The 22315-nt window shown below is 44.8% G+C and overlaps 1 protein-coding gene across 3 annotated transcripts in view; it reads right to left on the minus strand.

Annotated features, from left to right (window-relative positions):
- The window catches only part of RBM20 (RNA binding motif protein 20), a 181009-nt gene that overhangs the window by 38899 nt on the left and 119795 nt on the right, over positions 1-22315 (minus strand). For all 3 annotated transcript variants that reach the window (XM_019725113.3, XM_074339073.2, XM_019725114.3), the window contains exons 2-5: positions 15648-16734; positions 14186-14247; positions 12178-12269; positions 11725-11822 (exon numbers count right to left, since the gene is read on the minus strand). In XM_019725113.3, coding sequence (XP_019580672.3) covers positions 11725-11822; positions 12178-12269; positions 14186-14247; positions 15648-16734 — 1339 coding nt within the window. The remainder of the gene's footprint in view (positions 1-11724; positions 11823-12177; positions 12270-14185; positions 14248-15647; positions 16735-22315) is intronic.

A 22315-nucleotide genomic window follows, 5' to 3' on the forward strand; every position in this document is an offset into this window, starting at 1 on the left:
TCCCTCAATGACTCTGCAGCTACAGTGCCTTGAAGACTTGAGATGACACACTGAGTTCAGCTAAGGACACCTGGGCCTGGTGACTGAGGACAGACACACATCAAGTGTGTGCCGTATCGTCCCTGGGCACCAGTGCCAGAGCGAGGGGAACATCAGACAGATCTGATCTGTGCCCCAGTGACTGACCGTGGGCAAGCAAACTGACCATTTGCAGTCATGATAAATTACGGTAAATGCATACAATAGATGGTGTTACAAAATAGGATAGGGGTTTGATGTTTGGATGCGCAAAGATGTCTAGAAATCCATGAAAATATGTATTGTGAGCTTATGTGAAGTGAAAAAAAAACCAAGTACAACAGATTATATGGTGTTTTCTCATTTTTGTAAAAATATATAATTTTAGTATTCATATATATACATGTATATATATATGTGTGTGTATTTAGTATGTATTTAAACATGCACATGTACACTAGTTACAGATACACAGAGCGAAAGACACCTACCTTCAGTTTGCTCTGCAGAGTTGGATTTTCTATTTTTTATATTTCTGTTACTATTGGAATTTTTTTACACTATGTTTGTACTATTTTTGCAACAAGAAAAAATAATTAAGATTTTTTAAAAGAAAAGGAAAGAAACCAGAAAACAAAACCTGCCCAGTTCTCCTGTTTCCTCACTCTTTAAAAACACATACAGAGGGGCAGCCAGATGGCTCAGTTGGTTAGAGTGTGAGCTCTCAGTGACAGGGTTGCCAGTTCGATTCCCACATGGGATGGTGGGCTTCGCCCCCTGCAACTAAAGATTGAAAACAGCAACTGGACTTGGAGCTGAGCTGCGCCCTCCACAACTAGACTGAAGGACAACGACTTGGAGCTGATGGGCCCTGAAGAAACACACTGTTCCCCAATATTCCCCAATTAAAAACAAATGTAGAGACGTCATCAAAATGACAGCGTGAGGTGAGCCTCTGTAAAGCTCCCCTGGAATTTACAACTAATAGAACAACAATAACTCCACAAAGGACTCCCTGCACAGCAGACAGGCAAGACGAAGAGGCCCACTACTGAATCACCTAAAGGTGGGCGAATAGTGCGAGCAGGGGAGGAGCGAACGGAGAAGTGCGGAGACGGAGCCGCGTGGGCGCAGGACGCAGACCCAGCTCAGTGCGCCGAGCTCGCTGCTTCCCGGAACTACCGCAGCTGCGTGAGAGGAATGAACTCGGACTGCTAGGGCTCCGCTTATGACCCACAGGGCTGAGGGGGCAGCATATAACACTGCTGAACCCAACGCTCACGGCAGAGACCTTGGAGAAAAGACTGAGGGAAGAAGGCTGAAAATGGTTGTTTAAGCCCTCACTGCTGAGCAGAGAATGGAAGCCTTAGGCACTGAGACTAGCCGCCCCCTCCCTACCCTCCCAGAGTTCGCCCTGCCACCACCTGCCTGGTGCTACAAGTGGAACAGTAGCAGTGTCAGACCAAAAGAACAGAATATTTGCTGTTCTGAGAACTGTGGACCGCAGACACAGATTCGCAGCCCAACTAGTTCCGGCAAAGGGGAGGGAGCTGTGGAAGCAGGACCAGCTGTGGTGGTGGTCGCTGCCATTGCTCTGGGCCACCTCTCACAACTCACCCTGCCCCTGGCCCCACCTATCTGGGCGGATCCCTGCAGGAGTAAACAGAACTGCTGAAACATATGGGCTCTGAATCTCATGCAGGAAGAGCTTTGGAACTTCAAAAGCTCTCCTCATACTCACACGGACACTGCGCCCTGTGACCCAGGAGAACTATTAACAGAGGAGTAGCCCATCTCCCAGGGAATCCCCACATTGTGTGAGAAGCTGGAATAGTGCAGAGAAAATACAGCACTACCGTGTGAGAGAGGAAAAAAAGGCTGCAGTCGTAGAGAAAATAAAACATTCTACCAACAAGTACTGGAAAACAAAAGAAAGACCTCTCCCTATCAACCTGTTGCAGAAGCCACTCCTGTAGATGTCTAGGAAGAGAAATAATAAATCAGTAATTGCCATGAATAACCAAGGCAACAAGACAACTCAGAAAGAAAGTGAAAAGTCTCCAGAAAAGGAACTTAAAGATATGGAAATATGTGACTTAAATGACAGAGAATTCAAGATTGCAGTTCTGAAAAAACTCAATGAGATGCAAGAAAAAACAGAAAGTCAGTTTAATGAACTCAGAAACAATCAAAGAACAACATGAGCGTTTTACGAAAGAGATTGAAATGTTAAAAAAGAACCAAATAGAATTTTTGGAGATTAAGAACTCAATAGAAGAAATTAAGAATGAAATAACCAACTTAGGTAGTAGAGTTGACCAGATAGAGGAAAGAATCAGTGACATCGAAGATAGAAACCTGGAAATTACAGAGATGGAAGAAGAAAGAGATTTGAGACTTAAAAGAAATGAAAGAACTCTACAAGAACTTTCTGACTCCATCAGAAAGAGCAATATAAGAATAATGGGCATACCAGAAGAAGAAGAAAGAGAGAAGGGAACAGAGAATATATTCAAACAAATTGTTGATGAGAACTTCCCAAACTTGTGGACAGAACTGGATCCTCGAATCCAAGAAGCAAATAGAACACCTAATTACCTCAATCCCAACAGGCATTCTCCAAGACACATTGTATTGAAGCTGTCTAAAATCAACGACAAAGAAAGAATCCTCAAGGCAGCCAGGGAAAAGAAGACAGTAACCTACAAAGGAAAACCCATTAGATTATCATCAGATTTTTCAGCAGAAACTCTAAAAGCCAGGAGGGAGTGGAACCAAATATTTAAACTATTGAAAGAGAGAAATTATGAGCCGAGAATAATATATCCAGAAAAGATATCCTTTAGATATGAAGGAGGAATAAAGACCTTTCCAGACATACAGAAGCTGAGGGAATTTTCTAACACATGACCTGCACTACAAGAAATACTAAAGGAGGCTATTCGACCACCATCAACAGGGACAATTTATGGCAACCAAAACATAAAAAGGGGGAGAGTAAAGGCCTGAACTGGAATATGGGAATGGAGAAAGTAAGCGTGCTGAAGAAAATGGAATAGTCTAAATATTAAACTTTCTTTTACATAAACTTAAGGGTAACCAGTCAAAAAAAAATCCAGAACTGAAATATATACTGTAATAAAAGAAGAAACAGAGGGAAACATCATAGAATACCACCACACAGAAATAATAGACAACAACAAAAAGGCAAAGAAACAATGGAGACACAGCCTTACCAAAAAACTAAAGATAGAATGACAGGAAATCCTCACATATCAATAATCACCTTAAACGTAAATGGACTGAACTCACCAATAAAAAGGCACAGAGTAGCAGATTGGATCAAAAACTAAACCCAACCTTATGCTGTCTCCAAGAGACACATCTCAGCTACAAGGACAAGCATAGACTCAAAGTGAAAGGGTGGAAATTGAGACTCCAAGCAAATGGTACCCAAAGAAAATCAGGTGTAGCCATAATGATATCAGATGAAACAGATTTCAGGGCGAAAAAGATAACAAGAGACAAAGATGGACATTTCATAATGGTGAAGGGGACTGTACAACAAGAAGACATAACAGTCATCAATATTTATGTCCCCAACCAGGGAGCACCGAAATATACCAAGCAACTACTAACAGAACTAAAGGGAGAAATTGACCAAAACACAATTATACTAGGGGACTTAAATACATCATTGACAGCTATGGATAGATCATCCAAACAAAAAATAAATAACGAAATAGCAGCCCTAAATGACACATTAGATGAAATGGACATAATTGACATATATAGAGCACTTCATCCTAAAACATCAGACTATACATTCTTTTCTAGTGTACATGGAACATTCTCAAGGATAGACCATATATTGGGACATAAAATCAGCCTCAGCAAATTTAAGAAGATTGAAATCATACCAAGCATATTCTCTGATCACAAGGCTTTGAAATTGGATATCAACTGCAAAAAGAAAGCAGGAAAAAACACAAATACATGGAGATTAAACAACATATTTTTAAAGAACGACTGGGTCAAAGAAGAAATTAGAGGAGAGATCAAAAGATACATAGAAACAAGTGACAATGAAAATACATCCTACCAAAATTTTTGGGATGCAGCAAAAGCAGTTTTAAGAGGGAAATTTATATCATTACAGGCCTATCTCAAGAAACAAGAAAACTCCCAAATAAATAACCTCATGTTACACCTTACAGAACTAGAAAAAGAAGAACAAGCAAAACCCAAGGTCAGCAGAAGAAAGGAAATAACAAAAATCAGAGCAGAACTAAATGAAATAGAGAACAAAAAGACAACAGAAAAAAATTAATGTGACAAAGAGCTGGTTCTTTGAAAAGATTAACAAAATTGACAAACCCTTGGCTAGACTCACTAAGATAAAAAGAGAGAAGACACTAATTAACAAAATCAGAAATGAAAAAGGGGAAGTTATCACGGACACCACAGAAATACAAAGGATCATCCAAGAATACTATGAAGGACTATATGCCACCAAATTCAATAACCCTAGAAGAAATGGACAAGTTCTTAGAAACACATAGCCTTCCGAGGCTGAACCATAAAGAACTAGAAAATCTAAACAGACCGATCACCAGTAACGAAATTGAATCAGTCATCCAAAACCTTCCCAAAAGCAAAAGTCCGGGACCAGATGGCTTCACTAGTGAATTCTACCAAACCTTCAAAGAGGATCTAATACCAATCCTGCTCAAACTCTTCCAAAAAATTGAAGAAGAGACAGTACTCCCTAACTCATTTTATGAGGCCAACATTACTCTGATACCAAAACCTGGTAAGGACAACACAAAAAAAGAAAACTACAGACCAATATCTCTGATGAATACAGATCCAAAAATCCTAAACAAAATTCTAGCAAACGAATACAACAGTGCATTAAAAAGATTATTCATCACGACCAAGTGGGGTTCATCCCCAGGGCACAAGGATGGTTCAACATCCGCAAATCCATCAATGTGATACATCACATAAACAAAATAAAGGACAAAAATCATATGATTATATCAATTGATGCAGAAAAAGCATTTGACAAGATACAACATCCATTTATGATTAAAACACTTAATAAAATAGGTATAGAAGGAAAATACCTTAACATAACAAAGGCCATATATGACAAGCCCTCAGCTAATCTCATAATTAATGGTGAAAAACTGAAGCCCTTTGCTCTACGTTCAGGAACACAACAGGGCTGTCCCCTATCACCTCTGCTTTTCAACATAGTGTTGGAAGTCCTTGCCAGAGCAATCAGGCAAGAGAAAGAAATAAAAGGCATCCAAATTGGAAATGAAGAAGTTTAATTATCACTCTTTGCAGATGACATGATGCTATATATAGAAAACCCTAAAGACTCCGCCAAAAAGCTATTAGAAACAATCAACGAATACAGTAAAGTTGCTGGCTACAAAATCAATGTACAAAAATCCATTGCATTCCTATATACTAACAATGAAATCTCAGAAAAAGAAATACAAAAAACAATTCCTTTTGCAATTGCAGCAAAAAGAATAAAATACCTAGGAATAAACTTAACGAAGGATGTGAAAGACCTATATGCTGAAAACTATAAGACATTTTTGAAAGAAATTGAAGAAGACACAAAGAAATGGAAAGACATTCCGTGCTCATGGATTGGAAGAATCAACATAGTTAAAATGGCCATATTACCCAAAGCAATATACAGATTTAATGCAATCCCCATCAAAATTCCAATGGCATTTTTTAAAGAAATAGAACAAAAAATCATCAGATTTGTTTGGAACCACAAAAGACCTCGAATAGCCAAAGCAATCTTAAGAAAAAAGAACAATACTGGAGGTGTCACACTCCCTGACTTTAGCTTGTACTTCAGGGCTAAAATAATCAAAACAGCATGGCATTGGCAGAAAAACAGACACATAGACCAATGGAACAGAATTGAGAACCCAGAAATAAAACCACATAAATATGGACAGATAACTTTTGACAAAGAAGCTAAAAACATACAATGGAGGAAAGACAGCCTCTTCAACAAATGGTGCTGGGAGAATTGGATAGCCACATGCAAAAGAATGAAATTGGACTGCTATCTGTCACCATGTACCAAAATTAATTCAAAATGGATCAAAGACGTAAGCATAAGACCTGACACAATAAACCGCATAGAAGAAAACATAGGTACTAAACTTATGGACCTTAGGTTCAAAGAGCATTTTATGAATTTGACTCCAAAGGCAATGGAAGTAAAAGCTAAAATAAACGAATGGGACTACATGAAATTTAAAAGCTTCTGCACAGCAAAAGAAACCATCGACAAAATAAAGAGGCAACCAACTGAATGGGAGAAGATTTTTGCAAACAGTGCCTCCGATAAGGGGCTAATATCCAGAATATACAAGGAACTCATGAAACTCAACAACAAAAAAACAAACAACCCAATTGAAAAATGGGCAGAGGACCTGAAGAGACATTTCTCCAAAGAGGACATACAAATGGCAAATAGACATATGAAAAAATGCTCAACATCACTAATCATCAGAGAAATGCAAATAAAAACCACAATGAGATATTACCTCACCCCAGTCAGAATGGCTATCATCAACAAGACAAACAGTAACAAGTGTTGGAGAGGCTGTGGAGAAAAAGGAACCCTCATACACTGTTGGTGGGAATGCAGACTGGTACAGCCGTTATGGAAGGCAGTGTGGAGGTTCCTCAAAAAATTACAAATAGAATTGCCATATGACCCAGCAATCCCTCTCCTGGGTATCTACCCAAAAAATCTGAAAACATTTATAAATAAAGACACGTGTGCTCCAATGTTCATTGCAGCTTTGTTTACAGTGGCCAAGACATGGAAACAACCAAAATGTCCTTCGATAGATGAATGGATAAAGAAGTTGTGGTATATATACACAATGGAATATTATTCGGCGGTAAGAAAAGATGATATAGGAACATTTGTGACAACATGGATGGATCTTGAGAGTATAATGCTAAGCGAAGTAAGTCAGACAGAAAAAGCAGAGAACCATATGATTTCACTGATATGTGGTATATAAACCAAAAACAACAAAAGAACAAGACAAACAAGTGAGAAACAAAAACTCATGGACACAGACAATAGTTTAGTGATTACCAGAGGGTAAGGGGCGTGGGGGGTGGGAGACGAGGGTAAGGGGGATCAAATATATGGTGATGGAAGGAGAACTGACTCTGGGTGGTGAACACACAATGGGATTTATAGATGATGTAATATAGAATTGTACACCTGAAATCTATGTAATTTTACTAACAATTGTCACCCCAATAAATTTAAAAAAATAAATAAATAGTAAAAAAAAAAAAAAATGCATACGGTGGTCCCCGAGGAGGGGACAGGAGCAGTGAGGGAGCTGGACTGGTGGGGGTGGGGGAGGGGTAAGTATCATTCGTCACATCAGTTACTATCTTCCTGCTCTGTGGAAGTCAGGAGACCAGAGTGCTCTGACTCACGGACCTGAAAGGCCAAAATGAACAGACAGATGTTCTAGAAACAGCCAGCAACACGAGGGGCAACCCAGGACTTAAACCTCTGGCCTTCCACAAACATTTATGTTTCCCTGTGCCTTATTTATATAAGTTTCCCGGGGTGCAGGGGCCCAGTGAGAAAGAATCTATAAAAACAGTGTGTATCGTCCCAGGCTAGGGAGGCCCAGCTGTGGCATCAGCACTAAATAAAGCCCAAGGTGGCGGTAAAAACTTCAAGGCGGTTTTATGGGGACAGTCAGCAGGCAAAGTACATTTTGCGCAGGTGCAAGAAAACTATTTACAGCCTGAGAAGGCCCTGAAGGCCTGTTCGAGAAACCTGATGACTCTGTTTATGACGACTCCGTCAGCCAAGGATAAAGTGCCTCTGCTCTGTCAAATGGCAGAAGCTTCAGCGAAAGTGAACACACTCTCCAGGGACCCTGGGGGTGGGGGAGGGGTTGGGGACAGACATAAATCACCCCCTCCCCAGCAGCAAATCAGCACACAACTGTCAGTTCAGTGTCCCATCTGTGTCAACAATAAACATGGAAACAAAAGGCTCACACTCCCACAGAGCTGTGACAAGTATAAATTTAGCAGCCAAGCCTGGGCTTGGTGAAGGTGGTAAATGGGATTTGTTATCGTTTTAGATTGTGTAGCAGTACAGAGACCTTCTGAGGGCTCATTCTCCGAGCTCCGTGTCACTGTGTCCTCCTGCTTAAGAACAGGGGGCTTTCGAAGCAGGCCCCGCTCTTGGCTCCACAAACAATAGTGATAATACAATGGCGGAGTCTTGGCTGGTCCTCAACAAAATGTGTTTCTGAAGAGATGTATGTACGTGGAATCAGACGGAAAAAGCCTTGGCACAGGACCAGGAAATGCTTCTGGAGGAAAGTCCCTCAAAGCTTTCATAGGTTCTCCTGGGGGCTGGAGGCGGATAATGGAGGAATTTCAATCTCTCATTAAATACGTCTTTCTGGTTTGAATTGTCACAGAAAGCATAAATTTTGAAAGAAGAAGACAGTAGAAATGTACAGGCACACGCAGCTCCCAGCGCAAAGCGCCCTTTGCTAGCTGCTTAGCTTTGGAGCTTAGTAGTTGTAGACAGAAAAAAAAAAATTCAGTAATTTCTCTGAGGGACTCTCCTGTTACTTAAAGGAACCTTGTAAAGCATCTTTCAGTAGTGGATTAATCAGCCCTTCATGTCTCAGGTTGTCTTCAAATGTCAATATTTGTGTATTTCAGGTTTTCCGAAAGAGAGATACACCTACATTCAATGCCATTTGCCAGAAATGGCAAACAACAGGGCCAGAAGCCGACAGAAGGAGGTGACCATCCGGCCACTGCTGGGCAAGGTTTGTCCTGTTCCCTCAGCTATCCTTGGGAAAGCACACGTGACCAGCAAGACCTCACAGAACTTACAAACGGTAAAACCCGTCAGATGATGTCTCCCCCCCTCCACTAGGTCTGTGGAAAATGCCTCCAGCATCTGAGTCCGTTCATCCTGGGAGACACTGTCACATGGCAAAGAATTCACGTGCTGGGTCTGAGCGGCCTCTGTACCTTGCTCCACGGCTGATGGTTGGCAGAGGCCTAATATGTCCCCGCACCCCCCAAGGCACCTCAGATCCTGCTAAGCAGCTTGTGGGGTGGGAGTGGGGGCAGGAAAGGAAGCTCACTAAAGAGAGAATCACAGCAAGGAACTCAGACCCTCGGAGAGAGGCAGCAGGGCTTAGTGGTTAAAAGTGAGACCTCTAGAGCCAGGCCACCTGGGCTGAAATCCCGATGCCTCCATTCAGCAGCTGTGTGACCTGAGACAAGGCTCTTAGTTTCTCTACGCCTCGGTTTCCCTATCTCCCAGGGTTATCTGGAGGATTAAATGAGTTAATGCATACAAAAATGCTAAGAATGCATTAAGAACAATAGAATATCCCTACTGTTATCATCCTCATCCTACAATGTCTGGGGGTCCCCATCACCTTCTTGTGGCCTCCCATGCAGGAAGCAAAATGTTTCTTGTGTTGCTTCTCCTCAGGCTCAAGCCAGAAGACCTCCCCGTCGCTAGGCTTTGGGAAGAAACTGTACTCACGAATTATCATGGGTCGGCAGATTGCTCGTGTCTGCCCTGCAGGTAAGGAAAGTGCTTTCATGGAAACCTTGCAACATCTCTCAGGGGCAGCAGGTATGACCGACCACAGGGATTCCTGGACAGACTCACACACGCGGACTACTGAGACTTGTCCAAAGTCACGCAGCAAGCAGGCAGAACGGGCCTCAGGACAGGTTTCCCCACAGCAGATGAAAAGGCCTCATTACTCAATAGTAGCCATTGTTACTTCGTACGCACTGCACAGTTCACAAACCATCATCGCATACATGGTTCATCTGACCCATGGCAGGGCAACTCTGGTCTAGCCCCGGCCGTGCTCCTACCTTCCAGCTCTGACATTCAATCAGGAGACTGTTCGAATGGCCACATACGACGTTCCAAGTTTTAAACCATCATCAAAACAATCAATTACACAAGCCAGGTGAACACCCAGCCATTTACTTTACCTTCAAAAGTCATTATTAGGGGAGTATTGTCCCCATTCAGGGAAACGGAGCCCCAAGAAGTAGAGTGATTTGCGGAGGCCACACAGCTGGTGGGCCCCAGAACAAGACTTGAACTTAGGGCTCCTGGCTCCACATCCACAGGAAAGGGGCTCTGGTTTACTGAGCAGCCCCAAAGGATGGGGTGGAGGCGCCGACAGACGACAGATGTACGGTTGTCCTTCTCTTGCCTTTCCTCACGCTTCTCAGTCCTTTCCTTTTTATAAAGGGGCTCCACTGACACCAGCTCTCTTTCCTTTGCTCAGATCCCTGACCCACCTGCCTCCCCTATCTGGGCCACAGTTCCCTTACCCTCAGTGCTGGGGTCTTAGAGCAGGTTGTGGGTACAGAGATGCCTCTATGATCCACAGCGGGGGCAACAGGCCTGGGGGTGGGGATGGTGCTGGATCTGCCAGCACCCCCACTGGGACACAAGGTCATGTAATCAAAGACAAATGACCGGGCTCACTGAACCCAGCCACTCTGCTCTCCTGGGACTGACCCAAAGTGGCAACTGAGCATGGAGAGTGCAGAGAGGGAAACCATAAAATTCTCTCTCCAAAGCTTGGGCTTGCAGCCGGGTCTCTCTCTTGAAGCACTTCTCCCACTGAACATCACGAAGACACGAACAAATAGAAATCTCAGCCCAGGCAGGCCTCACTTTTTGTCATGAACCTCCTTGCCTCCCCATTCCCTCATCCCCGAGGGCCTAAAATCTCAGCTTGCCCTTCTGGAGTTTGGCACGAATGCCCCAACACATGGAGGGGACAGCACGTGGAGGCCTGCTGTCATGAGCTTGTGCTTGCTTGTTGCATGAGAAGAAAGAGGCTGCAGCTGCTCACATCAAGAATTGAAAAAAAATACAGGCTCAGGCAAAAGCACACAGATACACGTCCTCTAGCAAACACATTTTGTTTTCCTTTCAGTTCTGTGTCTCCCACCTCCTTCCATGTGTTCCCAGGGAATGAGAAGAGAAGTTCCTGGGGGCACAAGGCTACACAGTGACACACCGGAGAGAGAAAAAGTGTTGTCACAACCAGTAGAAAAGGAAGGATAAAGCTTTGGAGCTTTGGGGGACTACCGTGCATGTTGTAGAGAGAGAAAGAGGACCATAAACACAACTAAAAACAAAGTATTATATAGACACAGCCATTTCCTCCAAGGGGCCAACAAATACCATTAGTGCAAGGTCTTCACTTTCAAACACATTTTCTTTTTCTGCTTCAAGTTTCAGAATTACACTCATAGGAAACAGTCCACTTCAATAAAACATCAACGCCTTAAAAAAAACCACACACACAAACTGAAACTTATTTTTTTCTGAACCAGTGCTGAATGCTAGGAAGTCTACGAGTGCCTTCCATTTTAACAACTTATGTCAGCTTTTTGATCTGTGTGTTTCAATACTTGCTGGGCAGAATGACACAAGTCTCGCCCTCTGTCCAGGGACTCTTTTTCCTGCACTGCACAAAACCTCAGCGGCCCCAGCTCCTTCCCAGCTCCTCTGCACCTGTACACCCAGCATAGCAGGTGATACAAACGCCTGGATGATGACAACGACAATTGAGAATATGGTTCTGTACTCACATTTGTCCCAGGGGAAGCTGAAGGAAATGCAGGATTTGACTGAGTAAAAGACCTTGCTGGAATGGCTGCATATGATGCTCCAAGATTTGAGGCATAATCTAAAGAATAAATTACACAAAACTGGTGAAAACCTAGTTAGTTACTTTACCTCCAAAAGTCATGATTAGGACGTAAGTGGGAAGAGAAAAATGAAAATTCCCTCTTAACATATTGATTAGCGATTGGCGTGATTATACCTCTGGGCGTGCTGGTAACCAGCAAAGCTAAGATATGTCAGAAAATGTCAAAGAGCCCAGATGGCAGGCCCAGTGCGTGTCTGTGTCCTGGATCTTTTGCTTTATAGATGCATAAGAAGGGCACACAAGGGAAGTTTGATCGTTAAAGCTATGACATAATAAGCCTTTGGGAAGCTGATTGTTGGTTCAACCTGCTGACCTGTCTGCCCTTACTTACCTTCGCTGTCAGCAGGGCTGTACACAGCTGTGCTGTTGGGAGAGGCACACAGAGTTCCCTCTGCCGAACCGAGTATACACCGGATACCAGCACTGGAGAGAGGTAAAAAAGGGGAACTGGTTACTCAATAAGATACAGGATTACCGTATGACCCAGAAATTCCACTCCTATGAATAGACCCAAAATAGTGGAAAATAGGTATTCAAACAAAAGCTTGTACCCAATTGTTCATAGCAGCACTATACATAATGGCCGAAAGGTAGAAACACACCAAATATAGCTCAAAAGATTTATTTATAGGTAAACAAAATGTCACACACACACACACACACACACACACACACACACACACACACATACACACCAGGGGTGCCAAAAAATGTATGCACATGACTTGTATTCATCTTTTGTTATTGGTATATAATGAATATTACAATTTTAATACAGTTTTTCCTTTCTTAAAACGTGCATATTTTTGGCACCCTCTGTATCTATGAATATTATTCAGCCATAAAAGGTAGTATATGCTATAATATGGATGAACCTGGAAATATCATGCTAAGTGAAAAAAGCCACTCAAAAAGGCCACATATTGTATGATTGCATTTATATGAAACGTCTGTCCAGAAGGAGCAAATCCATAGAGATAGAAAGCAAATGAGTGGCTGTCAGAGGCTGGGGCAGGGGGAACGGGGAGTGACTGCTTAATGGTACGGGGCTTCCCTTGGGGACAATGAAAATGTGGAATTAGATAGTGGTAATAATTGCACAACCTTGGGAATGTGCTAATACGCTGGTTAAAATAGTGAGCCTTATGTGAATTTCACCACAATAAAAAAAAAAGGGGGGGGGGTCGGAGCTAGGGAAGAAAGACGTTTTAAAAAATCATTTTTCAAATTGTGGTAAAATACACTTACCAAAATTTACCAGCTTAACCATTTTTAAACATATGGTTCAGTGGCATTAAGCATATTCACATTGATTTACAACTATCACCACCATCCATCCACAGAATTCTTTTCATCTTGCAAAACTGAAACTGTACCCATTAAACACTAACTCCCCATTTCCCCCTCCCCCAGCCCCCAGCAACCATCATTCGACTTTGTGTCTATGAATCTGACTCCTGTGGGTACTTCCTGTAAGTGGAATCACACCGTTTTTGTCCTTTTATGACTGGCTTGTTTCACTGAGCACCATGTCCTCAAGGTTTACTCACATTGTCTGGCTCATGTGTCAGAAATCCCTTCCTTTTTAATGCTGAACTGTATTTCACTGTATGTATACACCACCTTTTGTTTACCTGCTCATCTGGCAAGGATGTTGGGGTTGCTGCTACATTTAGGCTACGGTGAGTAAGAAAGGGAGGCCGTTTGAATGCACTCATTTCAAAACACTTCAGCCCATCCTCTGTTCTACATCCCTGCGTGGACATCTGCAGCCCCTCCACTGGTCTCCCGGTGTCTGCCCTTGCCCCCCACCATCTATCCTTTGCTCAGCCCTGCCCCGCTCCAGTCACATTCAAAGCAAACAAGAGAGTTTTCATGACAAGCTGGTACCTTCCTGACTCCTCACCCAGCACTTCGCTCTGGTCACAACGATGCTGCCTGAGCAACCCAGGGCCATGCCAGGGCCTTCAAACTCGCTATTCCCTCGGCTGGGAGCAACCTCCCCCCCATATGAAATGCAAGGACCTGCCCCTGGGTGAGAACACACACACACACACACACACACACACACACACACACACACACACTCACTCACTTCCTGCCCCTGCCTGGTGTTATTTTCTGCTTAGCATTTACTGCCAGGCATGCTATATAATTCACCATTTATTTAATCATCTGACCCGCTACCCCCATTAAGTGTAAGCTCCTTAAGGACAGGAACTTTGCCTATGTTGTTCTCTTCTGTTTCCCCAGCACCTAGAACAGTATGGCACATAGTAGGTGCTCAATGAATATTTGTCGAGCGCATGCATAAACCTGTTCTCCTGGACAGCACTTACTTTTCAGAGAAGACCAAACATTTCTGAGCATGTAGTTTCCCTTTCACATGCAGCTCCCAGTCCTACGCCAGAAGGAAAGAAAAATGACAGAAGCAGAACTGAGTCCATGGGAAGGCAGAGGATGAGTGTAGGTTTCCCCAGCCAGGCAGGGAGCTCAGAGCCACCAACCCTGCAGCAGGTGCATCTTCTCCACTCCTCTCCCTTCCAGCTTCCTGCCCCATCCAGCACCCCCATCCACCTCCCTCCTTCAGCATTACCTACACAGCCTGTACCCGTCTTGGACAGGAGCCCAGATTCACAAACCCGATTCCTCCTTCCCCTCTCAGTGGACCCTTGGTCTCCACCCCATTTCCATATCCAGTTGGGAGAATCAGGCAGGTTGGCTCATAGTGAATTGCTTTTAGGAGAGACAAAGTCCTCCATCACTTCCCATGTCAACCAGCCCCCTCCCGAGACTGAAGGTGAGAGGGTGTGTCCCACCTGAGTGACAGGGATGCACTTGCATGATGGGACCTATTCAGAGAGAAATGACGTCATGTGGTGTGACCCACACTAAGTAGGGATCGTGATGAAATGCAGATGGGAGGAGAGACAGGAGGCAGTCAGCCCTGTGCTTAAAAGACAGCGGCTCTGGGATGGCCAGACCATATTCCAATGTCCACTCTGCCACTTTCTTGCTATGGAGCCCCCGACAAGTCATTTCATCTCTGTGGGCCTCAGTTTTCACATACGTAAAATGAGAATACTAATAGTATGCAACCTTGGACAATTACTGCTGACACACAGAACATGTTTAATCTATGTTAGCCATTATTATTATTATTGCTTTGAAATATTTCACTGCATCGTCAATACATTTTGGACGCAATTTATACTATTATATTATAATAGACCTTTGTTTGCTGGGGCTCAAAGCATTTTACAACTACTGGGAAGTGTCATGAGGCTCTATCTCTATTTCACAGATGGAGAAGCTGAGGTCCTCTGTGATAATTTGTTTAGGTCTCATGTGAGAATTTCTCTCTTGCTCCTGATCCAAAATTCTGCTCATTCCCCCCCTCCTTTCAGACTCAGTACAATGTATATACTCCAGGAACAGTAAGTTCTAGGCGTACCACAGAAGAAGAGCCCTCATCAAGGAGATGGGAGACCAGTTCCCGAATCCCGTTTCTGTAACCCAGGTGGGGTTACTTGATCCCCCCACTCAGCGGCAGCTTTCTCAGCTAAAGACGTGGGTAAGAATCTCTTACTTGCCTTAAAACAAAGGACTGGCCCTGGTACATTTCTGCAATTCCTTTTGGTTCTAATACCTATGATTTTAATCAAGGGTATTGATGGCAACATTTTGTTACTCAGCCCCCAAATGCACCAGTTCCTCGCCAGTGAACCGTGAGAGCTGGGTGGTGGTGGTGAGCCCGCCCAAGCTCTAGCTGTGGTTCCCAGCCAGTCTTGCATGACTCACCTTCAGATCAAACACCTTCTTGTCACAGACACTGCAGATGTGTGGCAGGTGGAGGGGGGCCACCCCGTGAAAGTCATTCAGCTCGTGAGCCTGCAGGGGCCGCACGGCCAGCACTGCCTGCTCCTCCTTGGCTCGCCGCCGCACATCGCTGAAACCCTGTTTGCTGTTGTTTGCACGACCCCCGAAGGAAGGAGGGGTTCTGTCTGGGGTGGGCTCCTCGGGGTCATACAGGTCATAGGGCTGGCTGGGCGGTGGAGGCCACAGGTTGGGGCCGGCTGTGAGATCAGGCTTGTTCTGGCCGGAGAATCCTTGGGGGCTCTCCCACTGGCTGTTTGGACCCGGCAGCAGTGGGCCTACCTCACCTTTCAGGCCCCCCGCCTGCTCAGCCGCAAACCCGCCTGCCACGTGCGACCCTTGGGAATTGGGTCCGTAGAAGTCCTTGGGAAAGGCAGCTTGGCCATCTTGCCCTGAGTGGCTGTAGTGCCCTTCATAGGTCGCACTACCCGAGGTAGAGGCCGAGGCTGGCAGGAAGATGGGCTGACCGTCTGTTTCAGAGCCATATGCCTGGCCGGAGGGGGCTTTGCCATACTCGTAGAATCCCGCTGCAGCAGGAGTCGGCCCAGTCTTGCCAATGCCCAAGAGGACTGCTGGCTGGGCAGGGGTCTGAGGCATGACCCCGCTGAAAGGATGCATCACCATGGCATTGGGGGGCTGGCTGGGAAGGCTCACGGAGGGTCCTGGGCCTCGTGTCTGGCCGGGGGGTGAGAAGGCAATCGTATTAGAGGGAAACCGGGCACTGGGCACACTCGCAGCATGTTGAGGCACCCCAGTATGACCGTGGGGGGCGTTGATCACAGATGGATGCCTCAGCTGGTTGAAAAGCGGCTGGGACATGGCCACTTTGGAGAGGACTTGGTTCAGGACTGTGGCGGCCGCAGTGTTGTTGGTGACAGCTGTCTGTGCCAACTTCAGCCGGTGGAGGGTGAGCTGGGCTTGCAGTTGAGCCAGTTGGAGACTGGCAGGAGAAGGAAGCAGAGGGTTCGGGTTACTGACGGAGAACGGGTTCTTGTCCAGGAGCTTGGCGGCACTGCAAGAAGACAGAGGTGGAGATGCACAGCGGGTTCTCACCAAGCGGGGCAGGGGTTCTTTCTGTGCGAATCTGTGGTGCCTCCACCCATGTAAACCAGACCCTCCCACCTGGGCCCCATGCAGAAGTGAGTCTGCAAAAATCTGTGCTCATACATACATGTCATTTAAAAACAAAACTACAGCAGAAAAATCATTAGATGACAAAATGTCCAATCTCACTGGTAATCCAAGAGATACAAGCTAAAACAGTGAGAAACAAATATTTGCCTAGCAAAGTGGCAATTGTTTTTTTAAATAATAGCACTCAGGGCTGGTGTGAGAGAAAGCGGAATGTATACATTGTCAATGATGGTCTAAACTCACACAACTTTGTTAAACGGTAGTTAGGCAATATGCACGCCTTACAGCCATATGGCTTAACCCAATAATTCAATTCTATAAACCTATCTTAAGAAAATGAACTAAAATTCAGGCACAACTAGATACCCAAAGATGTTTAATAATACTATACGATTTAAGAGTCCACAGTTGAACATCACAAATATATAATAACATGGGGTAGGGCAGTAAATTATGATCTATGTATAGAACGCAATGTTAAGGAGACACTTACTACTGGCATTTAAATTTCTACGTCATTACGTAATATTTAAGACACTCAAAAAAGTGTAATTGGCACCAAGCTTGTGACGGAAAACATTGTAACACACTAAATGTTCCTTGGGGATCTGCTCTCCTCATCCACCCCTAATCCCCATTGTTGCCAATGGTAGACACGACCCTGAATTTGGTATGGTCATTATTTACTACTACTACTACAAATAATAATAATAATTAATAATGACATGAGAAAATCCATATACTCTAATGTTAAGTGAAAAAAGCAGGCTTCAAAATTGCATATAGAATGAATTATGTGAACATTTGTGCCAAACACGTTTTCATCCGTGTCTTCATTTCACACCCAAAAGCAGCTAGAATCATGCCCTTCAGTCCACTCTTAAACTCAACCAGCATAAAGAATAACCAAAAAATTACAAGAGAAGAATCTGAATCTGAGGTCACAGGTGGTAGTAATCATTCACACAGAGTCTTACTATAGGTGTGTTCTGTCTGTCATATGCCTTTTGTGTGACCTCTGTTGGTTGGTTATGGTGTTTTCTGGACCAAAAATCAGGATGCGTGGTCTGGAAAGTGGACAGACTTTCCCCAAAAGTCTGGGATGTGTGGTTACCACAGTTAGGGCTCTTTTATGAGACCATATTTCCTGGGTCACAAACACCCCTTCTGGGGCACGGGTGTCATCAGGAAATGTGTTTAGGATGCTGATGAACTGGAATTCCCAGGATATTTGAACGGGAAGAATGGGACTGTGCATTTGAAATTGGATTACCATGCACAAGCCAGGCTGTACATTCAACATGCCTGGGGAAGTGTGGGGTAGAAACTGTAGAGCTGGGACACTTTAGACAAGGTCCCCACCATCACAGGCTCTGTAACTAAAAGTCTGATGATGACGAAGCAAAGGAGAGAGGCTATGGGGTGGGCACAGTTCAGGCAAAAAGGGGGGACATGGAAAGTGTGTGCCATGTCACACACTTTGGAGACACTTTGAGGAAAGCAAGCTTCTGCTTGGGTTGGTGCTTTGCGCTGGTCTGAGAGCTTGGTGGGAAGCAGGAAGTGGGGAGGTTTTGAATGGGAGTCTCACATTGACTGTGGTACGACCATGCTTAGCCTATGTTCTCTCATTTGCTCTTTCCATCAGTCCTATGGGGTAGGAAATTTTCACCCCAATTTTGCAGGTCTAGCACCTAAAGCTCAGAGAGATTAGGTGACCTACTTATAACTACTCACAGTTGGTGAGTACAGACGTGGGATTCAAACGCCAGTCAGGCTTTGAAAAGAAGAGAAAGGGCACAGGTGGTTAAGTATGCAGTTTTTTAGCCCTCTTTTGAGTATGTCTCATGGGCTGCTTCACTGTTTTGTTTGAAGCGAGTTCTCAGAACATCAGGCACACCCACGTTCAAATACAAGTACAAAGCACACTTCAGAGCCAAATAAAAATGACTTTGGGTTACTATTCCCCATTCTGTGAGAAATCAAGAATTTGTTCTAAGTCACTAAAGAGACACTACCCTTCACCAGCCAGCAGCCCTGGTGTGTTCCAAAGGCAGAGCGAGCTGGCTGCATTTTAAGATATTGGGGGGCTGGGGAGACCAAGGTTACAGGTGGTCACAGACCGTTCCTCAGCTGGGTAGTTGTGTCAGTTTCAGGTAGCCCCAGTGGGGCCCAGGCACAAATCATGGCCGGCAGCAGCAGAGTTAGGGAGGCGCTAACAAGTAGGCGAGAATATGAAAGGAAGAGAAGGATGGTCAAGAGTCTGATGATAGATTTCAACTTGTGTCGTATTAAGTAGCTGAGCTTTAGAAAAGCAATTAAGCTTAACGCAAAACCCTGCCCACACAGGGCCAACCCTTCCCACCAGGTTTGTTCTCAATGCAGTCTGTCCTTACTAACAAGGTGATAATGAGGTGCCAACTTGGTTTCCATGACCAGAGTAAGAAGAGTTTGGTTTTGTTTTTCCAGGAGAAGTCAGCTGTATTTTCTAAAACTGTGTTCGGGCTAGAGGGAGCTCTTGTTGAAGATTCCCCTTCAGCGCTGCAAGAACACGTGAGGAAGAGCTGTCTTTCCAACGAGGAAAGCCAGCCCTGCTGGGTATTTGTAGGTCAGCCATGGGAAACACGTGCTGTTCTGAGTACAGCCCAGGTTACAGATTACCCATTCAGGTCCAGCATGAAATAAGAAGACTCGCTATTTTCTTCCCATCTTCTGCTTTGCCTAGGAAATTCTTATTGTACCCAACTTTAGTCAACCTCGCGTAGAAGTGATTTCACATGAATCTTCAGAGCTAGACACCTCTTGTGAACCAAAGACCCTTGGATAAAAAGGAAAAGATCCATTGTCCTATTTTTTTTTAAAAGCCCTAAAATTCTTAGCCCACAAGAATTAATAACCTAAAATTCATGTGCATATATAACAATCACATTTTTGAACCAAAAATGGGGCATATGATCTGACACCCCTAAGGGCTAGAACTAATGTCTTCCAACTACCTTGGTTTATCACTGTTACATTACTTTGTACATCGAGCCTTGTGTTAAAAATAATTGCTGATGTGTCTTTCTCCCTCCACTAGACATCAGCTCCACGAGGGAAAGGAGCAGGTCTGGGAGGCTGTCGCATCTCCCCCGCACGCCCCGTAGCACTTGGTGAGCACTCACTAACTGCCACTGACAGAATGGAGAAGGAAGACAATGGACGTGGCTCACCAGAACCTGGTGGCTTTAAGGAGACACGGACATCTCTTTTGAGAGTATACATTTCTGTGGATAAAGACCCTCAAATAATTAAAAAAAAAAAAAAAAAAAGAATTAAATACGCCTTGAAAGCCAATAGATTTTACAGCTTAAAATGCAGTCAGCTACAGAGTCATTCACCTAAAGGGACTGTCAACAAGTCCCCATCACAAAGCAGGAGTTTCAATACCCTCTTCTCCCTGTCTGAGTCCAGGTTTTGAAACTGATGACTAATGCCTGTGGTGGGCTGAATAATAGCCCCCAAAGATATCCACCTCCTAAGCCCCAGAACGTGTGAATGTTACATTACATGGTAAAGGGGATGCTGCAGAAGTGATTACATTAACTATCATGAGATGGAGAGATTATCCTGGATTATGGGGGGGGGGGGGTGAGCTGGAGGAGCGATGTAATCACAGAGTCCTTATAAAATGGAAGCAGGAAGATCAGAGTCAGAAAGAGAAAGATATAAGCATGGAAGCAGAGGTTCAAGAGGAGAGAAGATGCTATGCTGCTGGCTGTGAAGAAGAAGGAAGGGGCCACGAGCCAAGAAAATACAGGAGGTGTCGAAAAACTGAAAAAACGTAAGGAAACGAATTTTCTCCTAGAGTGTCCAGAAGGAACCAGCCCTGGTGACACCTTGACTTTGGCCCAGAGAGATGGATTTTGTACTTCTGACCTCCAGAACTGTAAGATAAGAAATGTGTATTGCTGTAAGCCACTGCATTTGTGGTAATCTGTTACAGAAACAAATAAGAAACTCATACAATCCACCAGGAAAATTAGATACAAAAGAGGCTTCTGCTCAGAGAGGCAGTGGTGGGTGTGGGGACATTGGCTGGATCTTGTTGGTAGCAACTCATGTCCCCAGAGGTCCTGGAGAGCACAGGCCATCTGACTTGGCATCTGAAGACCCTCTGGGAACTCAGCCAGAATCCAGAAACACCCAGAGGTGTCTTCCTCTTGAAAGTCAGCTGTCTTTACCCAGCCGGGGCAATGGCAACCTAGGAAAGCTTAGACCTGCAGATCCTTGGGGATCGACTCCTCCACCCCCCTCATTAACAAAGACAGAAAGTGACTTGCCCAAAGCCACAAAGCTGGGTAGCAGTAAAACCTAATGAGACCCCAGATCATTCAAACCAGCTTCCAGAGCGTGACAAAATAGCCCTGTCTCCAAAAGCCCTAGGTAAGCCCCAGAACTATCTATTTCACCACCAACTTATCGTCCTCACCCGTATTTACCTGCGGTCCTGTCCTCTACTCAGAGAGATACCAACTAACCTCCGATATGCAAGGGACTCACTGAGCACCGGGAGATGCAAACAGTCAGTCCCTCTGGACCCATTAGCTCCAGAGGTGACAGCAGGGAAGTCCCCGTGCCTGGGAAGCGGGTGGGGGCAACGTTCTATGCACCTACTGCGTCCTCTCTTCTCCTACACCTTGTGCGGCAGCACTATTGCAGTCATATAGTCAAACCTCGGAGGCCGGCAAGCAGCACAGTGAGTTACATAAGCTGGGCACGTGGCACGGAGCTGGAAGAGCTACCCCACAATCACCGGGAGGAGGGCTGGTCCACGCTGCCAGAAGCACAGCACAGCCATTCTGATTCACCCAGGCCTCCACCAGGCTCACTGCCCCCAGCGCTGACGTTTCCCTTCGGGGCCATTAATTGTTACAAAGAATCCACAGTGCCTCATGACACTAAAAAAATTTTGGTTCTCTGCTCGCTTAGAAAGTTGTTGTTGTTGTTTTTAATTAAAGCAGCATTTCTCTCAAGAGTTTTAAAAATAAAACCCAAAATAAAGGAGACCTAAGTGCCTTTAGAATGCTGGGAGACTTAGGAGATTCAGATGAAAACTGTTTCTAATGGTTTAATTCCATAGTGCCAGAACGATGTGCAACATATTGTATCCACGAGGAGACCACAACAGCTGGCCCAAATGCTCATTATTTGTCCCAAAGCTCACGTGTTTTTTTCTGAGCCCCAAATAGGACGCAATGATGGATTAGTTAGTGTCTGGGCACAAAGAGGGAGGCAGCGCCCTTCCTCGATTTGAGTCAGGGTGCTGGAAATTCAGCACGATTTCTGTGATGTGATCGACCCTGTCCTGAAAGGAAGGGAGGGAGCACTCAAGCCACAGGCCGCGTGGGGCCTCTGCTCTGCACACTCCCACGAAGGGGCCAAGAGGGCATTCATGAGGACTTCCATTCAGCCCACATGGA

The sequence above is a fragment of the Rhinolophus sinicus genome, chromosome 15 (assembly GCF_057876585.1).
Source record: "Rhinolophus sinicus isolate RSI-liver-muscle chromosome 15, RSI-T2T, whole genome shotgun sequence".
NCBI lineage: Eukaryota > Metazoa > Chordata > Mammalia > Chiroptera > Rhinolophidae > Rhinolophus > Rhinolophus sinicus.